The sequence below is a fragment of the Phalacrocorax aristotelis genome, chromosome 5, assembly GCF_949628215.1.
Source record: "Phalacrocorax aristotelis chromosome 5, bGulAri2.1, whole genome shotgun sequence".
NCBI lineage: Eukaryota > Metazoa > Chordata > Aves > Suliformes > Phalacrocoracidae > Phalacrocorax > Phalacrocorax aristotelis.
This window is the reverse complement of record NC_134280.1, coordinates 52,581,472-52,598,702: the sequence shown is the minus strand read 5'-3', so window position 1 is coordinate 52,598,702 and position 17,231 is coordinate 52,581,472. Positions and strand designations below refer to the sequence as shown.

General features: G+C 42.3%; 1 protein-coding gene across 9 annotated transcripts in view; it reads right to left on the bottom strand.

Annotated features, from left to right (window-relative positions):
• Nucleotides 1-17,231, bottom strand: part of BRSK2 (BR serine/threonine kinase 2) — a 333,681-nt gene that overhangs the window by 154,704 nt on the left and 161,746 nt on the right. For all 9 annotated transcript variants that reach the window (XM_075094536.1, XM_075094537.1, XM_075094538.1 and 6 more), the window contains exon 2: nt 11,231-11,325. In XM_075094536.1, coding sequence (XP_074950637.1) covers nt 11,231-11,325 — 95 coding nt within the window. The remainder of the gene's footprint in view (nt 1-11,230; nt 11,326-17,231) is intronic.

The following is a 17,231-nucleotide window of genomic DNA, read 5'->3' as shown; positions in this document are numbered from 1 at the left end:
TCGGCAGTGCTTTTAACTAAACATGTTCTCACCACTATTGGCCTTGCTCAGCCATGCAGGAGGGCAAGGGTACCTTTTCTCTCAGAAATTAAGGCTTTATGGTTAACAGACCTCTGAGGGTTTTTTACTGTTACAGGCACTATTTAGGTAAGTTTCTACCTGTTGCTGGACTTCCCTGTCAGTCCCCGTGAAATACATCTTTTTATTCTGCTAGGCTACTGGGCAGGGCCCAGTTGCTTTGTCTCTTATATTGGGGATATTCTGGTACTACATAGCAATCAAATCTACAATTCACACTGCACTGCTGCCCAGAAGCGGTTTGGTGCTCTTAGGCATCCCCACAAGACTACTCCCTAATCCAAGTTCTTCTGTGGTTCCTAAACTCACAGCTGACACCCATAGATGAACAAGAAGTGAAAACACGACCCCAGATGACTGTGAGAACAGCTGTGTGCCACTCTGTCCTGTGTCCGAAGATGTTATCTTTGTTCTTAAGTAAATGTTATTATTTTCTGGATTTGACAAATCAGGGATTGATTTAAGAGGTAGAAATGAGGATAAAATGACTCCATAATACCTAGAGGATAATATGCACTCTCTTACTGTGTGCGTCTTTCCTTTCTGCTTTGAAAGTGCTGCAGTGGACAAAGTGCAAAGGACAGAAGGGATTTAGGAAGGAAATTCAGGGACAGCTGAGGGAGCAGGAGTGAAGAGAAAAAATTCATCAAAGAAAAGCGATAAGAACATTAGACTGAGGAGATTTATTTCAGGGTATTAGGAAGGAGATATAAGAAGAAAAATCTCTGAAAATATCTTTATGCTGAAGTATTTCACAGCTGGGGAAATTTTTCTGCCTCTATTGACAGCAAGTTCTTTCTGCTGGACCATCTCCACCCACATGAATCTAGATGTGCACACCAGATTTTTGCCCACAGAGCAATCCTAAGTTCCTGTCTACTACAAGGATCCACAGTTTCCGACAGACAGTGTGACTAGACTTCCAGAACACTGAAAAATGTAATCTATCAGCAATTCTTATAGGACGACTATATTTATGTATCATGACTGTTGAAAATCTGCTTCAGGTACGATGGAGAAAACTAGTAACACAACCCCTATCTCCTGGTATGTTCGTTATGACAGTTTTTTGCATATTCTGGTGACTCTTTTTAATTTTAGACCTTCTAGCCTTGGTTACTTAGTTATATAGAGCTGTACAGAAGGGTACAACAAACTGTTAGGAACTGGAGGAATAAGATAAAATACCTACCCCATTAAAAGACAGAAACATTCCTTATGAACAAACTTGAGATTAAACTAGTTGTTGCTGTCTTGTTTATACATGTTGCTATTATTTAGTTCCGGTAGCCAGGCCTGCATCCGAGGGACACAGATGATAAAGAATGTTTTTGTCTCCTGGAGCAACGGGAAACCTAGAAGCAGAAAAAACTCCAGAGCTGCATTCTGTTGTGTTACACCTTGCACCAGTGACATTTTCTCACCACTCCCCTACTGAACGTACAGAAGAGAAGGCACTTGTGAGAGCTGCAACTGATATAAAAATGTTTCTGACTGTGCTATATGCCAGGAACAGGAACAAGTGATCAAGTTTCTTAGGCCAGATCCTGCTTCTTCAGTGTTGACAGCTGTTCGCCCCTGCCTTACCAAAAGTTTTAAAGCAAGACTTTGTGTTAATTTTAGCATGATCTGGAACATCGGTTCCAAATTTCCAGAAAGGACAATGATTTTGGTTGCCTGAGTTTTCACTGAGAATTCTTGAAAAAGCCAGCCTGTACCCCAGAATTTCTTGTAATTTTCAAAAGTCCCTATTTCCACCGGGGGAAATGCATGATAACATAACAGAGATGTTACTGAGCAATCGTTACAGGCTGAGAGACTGGAAGAGATGCAGAAGTTCAAGTCTGAACTCAATCTCTCTTTCACTATGGTTTGTAGAGAATTTAGGTAACATGTCCATTAGCCCTCACAGCACAAAGCCATTGCTGCTGCCTCTCCATGCAGCTGCAGAGCACACCATATTATATTACAGTGCAAGGTATTATATTACAGGCAAGAATACCAGGTGTTCTGACAAAACAGTGATTGCTTCTTCCACATCAGAGCAAAATCAACCATGTCATGACTGCAATTTTGTCACTGCATGATAGCTGGACCACTAGAGCATGGGCTTGAGCTCCCTTAGTATTAGTGCACCTGGAAGATTCGCTTGCAGTTGGACAAGAAACAACATTTGGAACTAAAACTCTGGAGTCTCCTCTATGTGTGATGTGTGCATCCATGGGAGGACAGCAGGGGAATGCAAGCAATGGTTTATTGCTAGGGGGGCGCTCTTCATGAACAGACCAGCATGTTAAATACATGCTAATCGTAGATTCAGCATCTCAGGATGCCAGAAGGCAAGGCAGCAAGTTCAGAGATGGCACCTGGTAAAAGAGGAAATGCCCAAATACCTAAAAACTTACCACCAGAGAGATCAACATGCTCTAACAGCAGCAAAGCAAACCCATGGCGTATTGCATCCAGATACATCTGACATCTCTGGAACTATCAGTTAATTGCACTGGGATTGAGCCTTCCCAGACTTTTCCTAAATTTGTGCCAACCACTTAATAGCACAAACTGCAGAAATAGGCCGAGTGAGGCCTGGTTTACACTTAACAAATGATCAGCAAGATGTTCGTGCTGGAATGCACAATGCAAAACAAACAAAAAGAGCCTGCATCCCCTAACCATCCATGTAATGCCAGCTCTTGGCTCTCAGTTGTACTAGTTAAATATCCACTAGATGACACATTTTGTCTGAGCTGGGAGACTCATATGTTATATGGGGCTAAGAAATGCTTCTTAACAGAGAGGTACTGCTGGTGTACAAGGTACCACCCATTTGTTTCAGAAAAAAATTAAGATAATCTTTGAACAAAGCCTTTTCTCAAATGACTTGCCCGCTATATACAGGGATGGACTACACCCCTTAATTGGGATGGATCAGTGTATTGATGTTTATGGTGCTTATTCTACATGATAGATGCAGGGCCAAATACCTGAGCCAATTCTGGTTTCAGTCAATCTACTTAAGGATTGATGTCCCATTACTGCTAGAGCTCTTCTGATGTAATGTTGGTTCTCTTTCCAGGAGCAATGAAAAAAGAATTAAAAGGTTTCCAGACAAGATTCTGGAACGTGAAGTACAAACCAATGTAAAATGGAATCAGAAATCTCTTCATCTGCAATCCAGAAAAAAAGGTGTTTATGATAGAGCAGAAAATATACAACAGTGAAAACCACGCTTTGCCAAGTTACCCTTGGTCCTTAATGAAATCACCCTGCAAAGCACACGATGTGTTGCAGCACTGAGATCCCAGCATCTTCCTCCTCCTAAACAGTTTACAAGCTTTTGCAATGACACTGAACAAACACTATATCATGGCAGAATCATGAAAACAGGATATAATAGTCTCTAAAAAACCCAGAATAAATCCTGGCACAAGACACACTCATTCAATTCTAGCATGGGTGGCAGGTGAGGAATGATTTACAAAATCCTGTACTGTTGCTCTGGAGGGTTTAGCTTAAATCAGATCAAAATCCAATGCTTTTTAGCATTTTTCATCAACCTTCAGTGAGTCAGCAAAAGAAAAAAATTAAAAAAAGAAGTAAAGTTTTGAATGCACTGAAAAGCCTGCAGCTCCACATTGGAAAAAACAATCTTACCAGACCTATGGTTCACATCTGGAGTTAACAGAGACTACAGCTTCAGGTGGCTCTGCTAGAGACCACCCAGGCTGGGGGAGTCTGAAGCTTCAGGTTCCCAGACCAACTGGGTGTCCAGCCAGCCAGAAATTCTGGAACTACTATGAGATCTGATCAGGGGTTACAAACTCTGGATGTCAGCCTCAAGACTTTCACACTCCATGCCCCAACTCTACAAGACTGAGCCTGGAAGCTGACCTTCACCTGGGGTTCCCTGTGCCTTTCAGGGTGAATTCTACTGATTGTCCTTCCCAGGAAACTGAGCATCAAGCCTGACAGTAGCCAAGGATCCTGGTGCTTTCTGCCACTCACCAATATAGCAATGCTTTGTGGGGTTACACCTCTCTAGCTGGGGATGCTGGGTCTGCCCCACGGCTGTGGGCTCTTGGAGCCTGTCTCAAGACTTCCCATATCAAGGCTCAATAACCCAGGGCTCAAGAGGCAGTGGGAGTCCCTGCAGAGGCTGGGCTTTCAGGGTCTCTGCTTTGGAGACGGCAAGCAGGACTCCCTAACAGCCTGCTACGAATCCAGAGAGAGTTCAAAAGAAACCTAGTCTTTGATATAGTGGGAGTTCACTGAGCCAAATTTATTTCAGAAAAATCATTTTAGTGAATCAGCATCTTTTGATAAAACTAAGCTTTGGCAAAGGAAGAGAAGAATTGCCAGTAGCTTCGGTGGAGAGAGCAATGTGAAGTCAAACCATGAAACCATGTGAAGCCTCACCCCAAAAGCAAGCATGGTGCAATTAGAGTGGAAACAGTTAAAGAGAAAGTGAACAGAAAGGGGTTTTACAGGCTAATTGTTGACAGCAGCTTTACAGGTGGATGGCAGAGCATGTTTAGACATCTCATCTCTGGGAGCAGCTATTTCCCTATCCAGGGATTATGGTTATGATCAAGTAAAATGAATGGAAAAAGCATTCCTTGACTTCAGCTAGCTCTAGCTAGGGGTCATGAGGGACATTAATTGCTGTATGACCAAGGCAGTACACGAGGATGGTAGACTGTCTGTGTCTACGCATTTGCGCATATGGGGCTGTGGGTAGAACGTGTTTAGTACAATAGAGGTTTGAGCCAGACTATTATAAGTCTGCAGAATTAAAAGTAGGGTGTTAAAAATAGGGCCAATTATTTTCATAGCTTGCCCAAGTACCCCAATTGATCATACTAACTTTAGAAAGCAAAAGGCACTGTGCACACTTGACAGGTTTGCTCCTCTGACAGGTACATCATATGCTCATGATTCCTGTTTAATTTCCTTCTTTAAGAATACCTCAAACTGTGTTCCTTGTGGGTGTGGTGGAAAGTGGAGGTGGAGAGTGATTCTTCTCTGAAGGAAAATACAATTAGCCAACTTCTTTAACTGCTCAAACAGATGACAAGTGAATAGGCTTTCAATGCTCCCCACCAGCTCCAGCTTAAAACAAAACACTCTGCATTATACATTCAGTAACAGATCCCTACTCCCAAACTCCCTATAGCAGAAGGGAGCCAGGGAAAAAAAAGCGCCCCTTGTTTTTCCCCATGTTTTTCATATTGCAAGGCGCTTTTTATCTCTTTGAACTCAGAAGAGAGACTCACACACATGAAGCTCTGCAGTGCTAACTGTGTTGCTACTGGAATACGAACTAGGGTCACAGAGGTGGGGGGGTGAGTGTGTCTTCGTGCACTCATGTTCCTTCATGAGTGCAAATCATTCCTGCAGTTTGTTCACCACCTACACACTGTCAAACATACACACAGACACGTGCACACTTCTAATCTGTTCTCTTCCAGTGCTAAAAACAGACAAGCGTGTGGTAATTCTCCAGGTTAAAGATAAACCACAATGGGGGTGAGAGTGTGTGTTTTTAACAAGCTCATGCAGAGAATGTGCAAGGGACAATCCATGTAAGTGTGAACATACTCATTTGTACATTGCAACCTGCATGTTCACCAGCACGTAAAAATACAAGTATCGGAGAGTATGTACATGTTTTGGAGAGATTTAATTTCCTTTATCCTTTCACCTTTTTTTGCCATGAATACAGGGTCCTCTGTGTTATTCTCCTCTCCCAGCAATATGCCAATCAATCAGAAGAATAATAGACAAGTAGCAGCAAATTAGGACAGTGTTCCATAATCAGGGAGCCCTGGAAAGGTTGATGAATGCTTTAAAACCTTTTCTTTAGGACATCTGTTTCATAAATGGAAATACTTTCCCTATTATTTGCTATTTTTAACATGACCATCTCCAAAATCTTGTCTGCCAGTATCCTAGATAAGTCTAAACACATTTCACTGGTGAAATAACGTGGTCTCATTTCTGTGTTCAATTGTACCCAATGGTAGGGGTATTCAGTGGGATTCAGCATCAGCTTAACACCTTTTCCACTGCAATCATTAGTAAAACTCCTAAATACTGCAGCTGGAAAACAATTAGGCTACTATTGAATAGATTAAGGAAAAAAAATTCTGATTTGGTGACACTCAGGTTTGGTGTTGGTGAGTTTGGCTTCGGTAATGTCAGGGAAACTGCCCTTGTTATGATTAAAGCTGAATTTGAACCAAGTTTCCACCTCTGTCTCACATTTAGCTTCACCCTGACACTGTTCTGATATTCTGGTAATGATTTCTGTAGACCAGGCCTCCAATCAGCAGCTGAGGTCAGCCAATGTCACAGTCTTTTGTTTGAAAAGTCTGAAAATGAGGTATTCCAAAGCAATGATGCTGCTCTCAAGCATTCCCTTCTTTAACTTCACGTGAGGGAGCCCAAATTTCTGGTTTGGCAGATACCTTGCAGAAGCACCTCTCTTTTTGCTCCAGACAGAGATAGGTGACTTTTTACAGATTTCAAGTGTGTTATTAGAAATTCACAACTCCACAGATTTTAAGGCCAGAGAGGCTGTTGCGTTAACCTAGTCAGAACTAATGCATAGCACGGATCAGGAAACCATCTTCAGCTACTTCCTGCTGCAAGTCTGGCAGCTGAAGCTGAACTAGGATCTAGGTTTTAGAAAAACACACACCAGTTTAAGATAAAGTTTAATAGTCCTTCAGGGGAAAAACTTGCCAGAGCTTTGGATGGCTTGTTCCAATTAGTAACTTCATCCAGTAGTCAAATAGGCCTAGTATTTTTGTATTTAATCTGTCTACCTACAGTTTACAACAATTAGTTTCCAACAAGCTTTTTGCCCCCATGACTGTAATATCCTCTATTATCAAATGCCTATCCTCCTCACCAGTATCTACAGACCACAGTTATGCCTTAACCTTGTCTTTAGTGAACTAGGTAGTTTGTGTCCCTTACTCTCTCATAAAACTTGAGCTCTGATTGTTTACTTACTCCCTCGGATACTTTCTGAATTGTGCTCAGTTTCTAAACTTTTTCGTGGAAGAACAGACACCTTAACCAGACATGATGCATTTCAGCAGTTTTTGCAACAAAATAATGACAGTTATTACATGACTTTCCGTAGCAAAAGGGGAAAAGACAGAGAAAAAAAGGAAGAAATCACAGAATTAAAGAGAAAAGAAGAATTAAAGAGGTTAAAAAAAGGCAAAATAACAACTGAAAGGAAACGGAGAAGGAAGGAAAGACTCAAAGTAGGACAAGGTAGTAAAGAAATAAGCAGCTATTGACATAGAAGCCAAGGAAGAAGCAAGAGATGACAAAAAGACCATGCAAAGCAGTGCTTATTTACAAGTATGCTTTCATAAGTTATCTTGGCAGTTCCAAGAGGCTGACACTCGATCCTGCTACCTATCCCTCCACTCAATTATTTCAGGCAATCAGTGATCTCTGACAGTAATCACTGCACGATCCTCCCTGCTTAAGAACACCCTTACACCTTTGCACAATTTTTTCGAAGCAGAGCTCATTAGCACCACAAGGCACTAAGACGACCAACCAACCTCCCCGAAACCCAACATCCATGTTTCAATTGTGCTCCATAAGAGAAACGTGGAAGGGACTGTGTCTTTTCCCATCCCCCACCCTGGAAATACTTGCCTCACTTCAAGGCCAGCACTGGAGGACTTGGTCAGAAGAAACAAAAGGCACAAACACACAAAGAACACATACAGAGCTCTGGGCTCCAGTCATCAAGCCCAGGACATCTGTGGCTTTCTCAGGATGCCTGCGTGTTCATGTAATTAGTCTAAGGCCAGCTGTCCCCTTCTCTCTCTTCACCCTTTATGCTCCCATTGCTTCTACTACCACTGTCTGTCCAAAGAGTATTTCATCTGATGGATCACCAAAAGAGTAGCTTTTTTGTTGTTTATTCTTTGGAAGGAGGGAGTGGAAGAGAACTGGTGAGGTGGTAAAGAGAAAAGGACTCTTCTGAGTATGTCTCATGAGACACGTCAACGTTTCCAAACAAGCTTTTGCCACGAGAGGGAAGATTTGCTTTAACCTTTATATTCTGAAGTTACAAACTCCAGACACTTGTGCTGGTACTGAAAATGAAACCATCAGTAGTGAACCTGCCTGTTCAGGAAAGCTTCCTGCTTTACAGACACATTTGGCTCTTGTATTCTGGGCCTAATTTCCCTCTCAGTGAACCCAGAAGTAATTCAGGGAAATTAATGAACCTTTCCCAAGGTGCTCCCTATAATGTACTCCTTTCTGAAATATTTCTGACGATTTGTGCTAGAGCAAGCTAGGTCTCCACGTCAGTGGGGATTACCATGGTGTGGCTGTAGAAACCCAGCTAAAGCTTTTACTAGTTGTGTGAAAGCATGAGCAAGAACAGAACCAGCCCTTCTGTTCTCATCTCTGAAATTACATTTGTAGGCTTGCCCCAAAACCAGGCTCCCAAACAGGCCCAAGCTGGAGCTGGGAAAGCAACACTGCTCCCCAGCCTGGGTTTAGTGAGTAAGGGCATGACAAAGCAAAAGGCTTGCATGTGCATTGAGCATCCCTGTCCTTTGACAGGGCAGCAAGTGCTTGGATGATACATTTACTGCAGCTTGCGCTGCATTGTGCCTGCCCGTGTACCATCTCCATAGCAGCAGTTCTGTTAATTGAGACCAGCTGCTTCAGTTCCAAATTCTTCTCTCCAGAAATATCGATACTACGACGTTATGATTAGAAAGCACTTTACCAAATGCCTTTCAATTCTGCATAGCATAGATGAAGAGCAGCTGCAGAAAGAAGGGACAGTTCCCTGAACGTACAGAATAAAACACTGCAAAAACACTGGAAAAATTAAGGCTGTAAGAAGTAAGTCAAAATAGAATAATGATGGCAGAGAAAGCAGCCTGCTGTATATGCTTGTGCCTGTCATTTTAGATGTTGAAAGGACAGCAAGCAGACTCCTTCCTTACACTCTAAGATAAATGGCCACAGCACTGCAGTGTTACAGCTTCATGCAGCAGGTGTGTGTATTTGTCAGATCCAGTTTTTCTGTCCCAAGGATGGATTAAAGCAAAATCCATCAATCCAGGCCTGGCTTGGGAGAGTAGCTGTGGTCTTGAATCATATGGCTCCAGGGGACTGTTCTGCACGGCCCACTGGCAAAGAAAATCACTGGAACTGATAAGCTAGTGGGAAGATTTGCAAAGTAGGAATGCCACCACACCACCATGACTTGGCTTCACTGTTGGCTATTTCCCTGTGGCTGGTGACTCCACGCAGCAAGCTGTCAGCTGGATGCTTGGCAATGGTCACACTAGGATTGCTGAAAGCTGCAAGCATTTTTCCCTTTGGCCAGGCTGGATTAAGCTGGTTAACAGTACAGTCAATTCCAAATTCACTTAGAAGTCTCAGGCCCTGTCTGCGATCATCAGACACAGGGCATTCCTGAAAAGACATCTGGTTACTGAGTTTATGCAAGAACTGGGCAAACCACTTCAATCCCATCTGTTGTTCCAACCTCCTGAGCACAGAGAACAGAATTCTTGCAAGAGAAAATCTCCCCAAGAATGGTCTGAAAATGAGAATCATGGTACAACGTGTGGCTTCCTCCTGAGAAGAATACTGTACAATCTTACAGAAAACATGGCACACTTCAGCATGCAGCTGTGTAAACAAGGGCCTAACACACCGTTTCACTACTCAGATTTCATACTACGACGAAGGTAATGCAACAGAACTAAAGCAGAGACATCACTTTGCTATGCTAAGTGATTTGCTTCCTACTCTGAAAATCAATGAAGTAAATAAAATGTTTTATACAGACACCAGACAGTGTCTCTCAGCAAACAAAATGCTCATGTTTTTTAAAAATATTCCTACTATGTTACTCTGGAAAATATTCAAAGTGTGTAGAGTCTCATTCAGATTTTACCACTTACACACTTTGTTTGCTTCCATTCTTTTCAATTCATCTGCTGAATCTCCCTTTAAAGTTGCAGTCGTCTTACCTATTTCACTTTCTAACTTTCGGTCTATATTAGAAGACTGTTTGAATCCACAGTACTGCAGGAGAGGGAATACTTCAATGAAATTCCAGAAAGGTAAATCTGAACACATTACAATTGAATATAAACTTTAAGAATCCTTCTCAGAAAAAAATAAACTTACATTGTATGTGTAACATTCACTGACTGCATATTCCTTTAGTCTCCATTTTCTTCCTGCTCCTAGTAAGGTTGTTATACTTACTTGTGCTGGAAAACAGCTGACACAGACTACATATAAGAAATGGCAGTGTAAAGATATATGCTCCACGTGCTTACAGGGATGTTATGTCAGTAAAGTGCTCTACGCTGCATGCAGACCTGCTAGTGTCATTTGCAGGTGACAGCTTGATGGAATTCTGTTGATCACAGTGCAGTTGTGTTCCCTCCCATCAAGCTGAATTTAGCCCTTCTAGTCACCAAATCACATCAATAAACTTTTATGCATGTATTTATTTTATTTTTAGGTTTCCAAGATCAATCAATGACACTCATGTAAGGAGACAGATATCACAAGGCTAGGTAAAAAATTAATTAAATTCTTCTGAAACTACAGTCATTGGGACCACCAGGACAGACACTTTGATGGTTTCCAATGGCACAGCTCTGTGGATTGTTAACAGAATTACAACAGCTTTAAGCAGCCATAGACCTTGGCACATCAGATCATAACGAACCCATGCAGCAAAGCAAGCAGTAGGACTATTCAAAAAACAGATTCACCAGCCTCTCTTCAATTACTTCCTACTGACATTTGTACACTGCAGTCTGCAATGTACTGCAACTATAATGCACTGCTGCAGTGGTAGAAGTCAGATGCCCAACACACATCTGCCCCAGCAGAGTAGCAACAACTCTGCAGCTGACCATTTATTTTGTTCACAAAGCACAGACATACTCCCATTTAATTTCAGCTGCCCTGGCCTCCCCCATAACTAAATTATTGTTATTATGCTCTGCATAATCCTAGTACTGACAGGGATGTTTGTTACACATAATTAAAGATATTAATTTTGCATGGAACAGAAGACACAGAGCCAAGAACTTAATTTTTTTTAAATCTCCCATTAGAAAATTACCTTCATTAGCACCGACTCACTGAGCTTCTCTCTGTTGACAATTTTTATCGCAACCTTCTGACACGTGACACAGTGAACCCCCAACTTCACAAGCCCTGCAGGAGAAACAGAGCAAAACAGAAAGGAAGAATTGGTTAGAGATAGTCGCCATTGAGATTTTTGCTATCAGTACGCCACTCAGCAGTTAGCAACTTTTATACAAGCAAATTTCCACTAGTCCCTCCTTCAGCCAGATAATGTCTTGTGAATAACGAAGATCCTGCAGCCCACATTGTGACCGTTCGGCAGTGAAGCAGACAACATCCTTAATGCTGCTGCAGTTTCTGCCATTTAAGCTGTATTTTTGTTGAAGCACTGTATTCCAGCTCTCACCACTCAAAGTGCGTTCTTCCAGTAAGAAGTAAAATTCTGCCTATTTAACCACACTAGGCTGAGGGCTTCTGCCAACACCTGCATCAACGAAAACTCAGAAATCAACAGAACTAGATGGTCAAATGTCTGCAGTGTAGACATGGCCTCAGCATTTTTCTAGCTCCTTCCAAAACTTTCATGGTCATAATAAAAAGGTACTTAATTATGCTTTCCCTTACTGTTTTAATTTACCCTGCTGTATAAAGTTAACACTGTGATGAATGCCTCTGTGGCATGGAGGAACATCAACATATGCTGATACAATTCTAAGTTCTTCTTATTTGTTATTATTTACTCTATCCTTGTCCTCAAATAACGTAGAGTGCTGTTAAATGATTGTATTGGCAAACGGATATGGATATCCCAGACAGCATCAGGATTTCTGAACTATCACCCAAATATGGAACAAAACTCCAAGAATTAGAAGAGAAAGATAAGTAACGTAAGTGAAGCATTATCTTCTGCAAATTTTTTGACCTAAATCTGCTGGATTGCATGAAAGTACTTTCAGGTATCTCCCACAGGCGAGTCTAAGATGGTCCCCTGAGCTCTCAACTATATCACCATCAAGAAAATTTGTACCCATTAAAACTGTACTTTGTAGGTCTATTTAGGTGAGATCTTGCTTGCTTCAGCTTTTACTCGTCAAACATGTGCATGCAGTACAACACCTGATAGGCTGGATCCCATCCCACTCCACACACAATACGCCAAATTGCCATTTAGTTTAATTCGATTATAACTGAAGTAAGAAGAAATGGTACCTCCTGGGTTCACTAAGACCTGTTGGAGCATTTATGAGCAATGACATCGCACAGTAAGAAAAAGTTTAGCTCAGCTCACAGCTCCTAGACTGGGTTGCAACTAAGATCCTGACCCCATCCACTGATACAAACCACAAAGCCGAACACATTGCTTTATCTGCACATTGAACACACCAGATCTGCAGTCCAGCGAAACAATGAACACAAGCCTTCCCACTTCTTACCTGGGGATGAATATACAGACTATTGCCTTACTACAAACTGTCCCCAGTGAAGTGAACTGGAGTTTCATCGGGGACACCAGCAATCTCCTACAGATGCTTGTCCATCTTTTTGCCACACAGTTAATCATAAATTTGGAACGATTAATCACTGGTTATTATGCTGAGAAATAAACTCCTGACTTGCTTCCAGTCATACCTCTTTTATGGTATGCTCAAGTGTTCTGGATATTTCTAGTCACATAATTTCTCAGTCTCATCTGGCTAAATGCTGACAGCCTCACTTTCAGGCATGACATAAACAAGTCACAAAAATTAAGAACGCTGTGCACTGACAAATAAATTTTAAACTGTGTATAGCAATAGCCTGTCCTCTGCCTGAGGCAGCCGAGAAACACAGCTGGGGGAAGATGCTGTGATGTCCAGCCAATCCTCACTCTTATGTCTGAATTTTGTCTATTCAATAAATTTATAATATTACCCATAGCACTACTGGCTCAATGTTCACTGTTCATGCAGCTGCAGCCTTACTTATGCTTCTGCTCTTTGGCTTTGTTCTGGGTTTGGATAGTAGCTACTTGGCACCACTTTGTTGAAAGTGTGCACAGTTTCAATCTGTGCCGATTGCTTCCTTCCTGCTTCCAGCACAAATCACAGCTCTACATCACTCTTCCCATCGCTCTTAGTTACACATTCAAATCTCAGCAGAATTTCTTGCTCAATCCTTTACATCTAGACTCCCAGGATCTGTAGCACAGTGCTGTACTGTAACATGCTGCAGACCAATTATTTTAAGAGGTCAATAAAGGTGAGAAAAAACTGCTCTCTGTAACTGGTCCTTCAGCCTGAAGAAAGTATAAAGGCTTCTAGTATCTCACACTTCAGGGTTTGATTTCAACTTTTGCTGCTCCCAAATCAAGACATCTGTCCCACTGAACCTGGCTGATCTGTAAACTATTGTTCCTTTGTCCTCCCTGAAGCATCCCGTCATTGAGTCATAGACGGGTTTTAACCATGAACTTCTGGGACATCACCATGCTGTACAGGCAATCTTCACAGCATCCTCTGTCCTTCTGGCTACTAACCTACCACAGAAAATCAAGAATTAAGATTAAACCATTCTGTTTACTCCAATAAAAAAGTTAATCAACTGTTAAAAGACACTGCACACCTTGCAAAAATCATACTGACACTCAATCACACTGATTTTATATTGAATTAATTCATCGACCTCAAGAAGTTGTTCTTGATTTACACCACAGTACCAGAGGACATAATGAGAAAACACATGTGAGATTTAATGCATTTTTCTTCTTCTCCTGATTCACATTTTAAAAATAAAGAAAAAAAAAAATGCACTGTCACTGCTGTCTGTTTTGTGGAGACAGAACTTTAAGACAACCCTCTGAATAGCCCAAGATAGCACTTTTCACTGTACTAAATTCACTGAATGTAATTCTAGGATAAAAATAAAGCATGTCACTCTGCCTTGTGTCCTTCCCTCCCCCCAGCCACCTCCTTCTGACATTTGCATGCCAGTGTAGCCAAAAAAATCCCACCTCTAAGTAAATCCATCTTACTTAGGGATAAGGCCCGCCTGCTGCTATGAGGAATTACTGACTGAGTTTGGGCAGGAATCATAGAATGTCCTGAGTTGGAAGGGACCCACAAGGATCATCAAGTCCAACTCCTGTCCCTGCACAGGACAACCCCAAATTCACACCATGTCTCTGAGGGCATTGTCCAAGTGCTTCTTGAATAACGTCAGACTTGGTGCTGTGACTGCCTCCCTGGGGAGCCTGGTCCAGTGCTCCACCACCCTCTGGGTGAAGAACCTTTTCCTAATATCCAACCCAAACCTCCCCTGGCACATCTTCTGCCATTCCCTTGGGTCCTGTCGTTGGTCACCAGAGATGATAGATCAGCGCCTGCCTCTCCTCCTCCCGTTGTGAGGAAGCTGCAGACCACGATGAGGTCTGCCCTCAGTCTCCTCTTTTCCAGGCTGAACAAACCAAGTGACTTTAGCTGCTCCTTGTACTGTTTCTCCTCTAAACCCTTCACCAACTTTGTGGCCCTTCTCTGGGCACTCCCTAGTAGCTTTATATCCTTAATGTACCGTGGCACCCAAAACTGCATGCAGCACTCAAGGTGAGGCCGCACCAGCACAGAGCAGAGTGGGACAATCTCCGCCCTCAACCGGCTGCAATGCAGTGCTTGATGCACCCCAGGGGTCGGTTGGCCCTCTTGGCTGCCAGGGCACGCTGTTGGCTCCTGTTGAAACTTGCCGTTGACCAGAACCCCCAGGTCCTTCTCTGCAGAGCTGCTCTCCAGCCTCTCGTTTCCCCCCTGGCTGTATGTATATCCAGGATTGCCGTGACCCAGGTGTATAGTCCGTCACTTGCCCTTGTTAAATTTCATACAGTTGGTGATTGCCCAGTTCTCCAGTCTGTCGAGATCCCTCTGCAGGGCCTCTCTGCCCTTGAGAGGTCAACAGCTCCTCCCAATTTTGTGTCATCAGCAATCTTAATTAGTATTCCTTGCAGTCCTGCATCCAAGTCATTAACGAAGAGATTGAAGAGTACTGGCCCCAAGGAAGGGCTTGTACTCAGGATTTCTTGTTTTGTCCTGTAATTCCAGTCTATTGTACAACTACTCAGAGATTACTTACACATGGATTTGAACTCCTGTGGGCTTCTGATGCTTAGGAGCCCTTTTACTGACACAGAGAACATAAACCAATCAAGTTATATGTCTGTGTAATGCCAGGCCCTTAGAATAAGGGCCTGAGCTATTAGTGAAATGGAAGTGGCAGAAATGCCTGCGTAGAAACAAGTGCCCAAGGTATGTTTACAGGGTTGTGAAAGAGGCTGTGGATCTTCCAGTTTTCCCTCAGCTGTTAATAAGCACCTCAAATCTACATAAAACCTCCAATACAAATGTGTCAATAAGTTAGGTACTTACTTGTAAAGCTTCTCTATGCATTCAGGCTAGCACAGGTACCTGTCTGGTCCCCAAAGGAAAATGAACAAGGCTTCTGCTAAGAGGGTATTTTGCACTGGCTTGGCTTAAAGCAAGTCTGCCAGGCAACAGAGTCTGAAATCGTCAGCTTCATGAGTAACTAACCCCTCAAATGCAGGCAAGTAATCTTCATGATTGTTGAAGTTAACTCTGGTCTGTCCTGGCAGAAAAATCTACGATGCTGTGGGAATCAAGCACTTGTACTTTCCCCAGCCACCCACATAGCTGTCACACACACTCAGTCCTCTGGGCACACTTCAGATTTCCATCCACAGGTGGTTCCCGGGGGTTCTCGGACACTGATCATGCTGGCACTTTCAAATAGGCTATTACAACCTACAAGCTGCAAACACCAGACTGCTTTTGATCTTAGCCACTGAACTGCACCAGAACCAGTCTTATAATTTCAGGTTGGGGAGTAAAGAAGAAAACATGAACGTGGTGAAAAGCAAGTGAATGCGTAAGCCAACATTATCTTTTCATTTATAATTAAAAGTCACAACTTGAAAACCACTGAGCATGAGGAACCCCAGATGACACAAGGGAAAGATGCCATTCATGGAAGAAGAGCAAAGGGAAGCGTGCAGGCCTGCCTCAGCCTAATGCTGTACTGACCTGCTAACAACCATGCCTGTGCATTTTGCTGCTGGTAAACTCCCTCTCTGTGGATGCTTAAAGATACACGTATCTCTTCTGAAAAGGACAGGAGCTTATGTGATGAGCAAGGGACAGATTTAGATCAGCTGGACAGCCCATCCTGAAGCAGCACAGAGAGGAATCCTTTATTTTACCCAGGAAGAATGTAGAATGGAGATGGAGAAACAAAAGCTTCCCTCCAGCTGAGACAATATACTCACTGCGCATCCCTGACTGCAGAAAGTCATCTCCGTAGCCCATGTTGTAACTGGCAATCACCTCCATGACTTTTCAGCCAAGGACAGGATTTCAGAAAAGGATGATTCACTTTCGCCTTAGATTTTGTGTAGTAATTTTCTCTAACACACTGAATAAAAAGCTAAGAGTTCAGAGCTGGTGCTATTTCATATGCACTTTACAGTTGTGTAAATAGCAGCACGGAGGAACACAACTCTGGATAATAATACCTTACTAACGATCCTGTTATTACAACTCTTCATTAGAGAAAGAAACGTTCTTGGAACAAGAAAGAACTGTTTTTCAATCCTACCCAAACTTGGAGTCTGCCAAAGACACCAATCTGAAACAAATTATCATTTTGAGAGAAACAGACTCATAAATAATGAAACAACATTGTTGTTTAAATACAGCACTTATGGTATACTCCTTGTTGATGAATAATGTTCCCATAGTTTTTCAGAAATGCTAAACACAAGTAACTCATTATCCTGATTTTTAACCATAAGACCAATAAGTACTTCAAGAAATTGAATGAAAAATTAAGTACATTTACTACATCTAATACATATGATCTTTCCAATGGTAAATGAAGGTCTTTCATTTTCTTTTGAAATAAAACCAACCCAATGCCCTATTTTTAAGTATTGCTACTTTTCTGTAGTAGGGAAACTAGCCACTGATTTCAGATCATCTGCACATCTCATGTTGCTT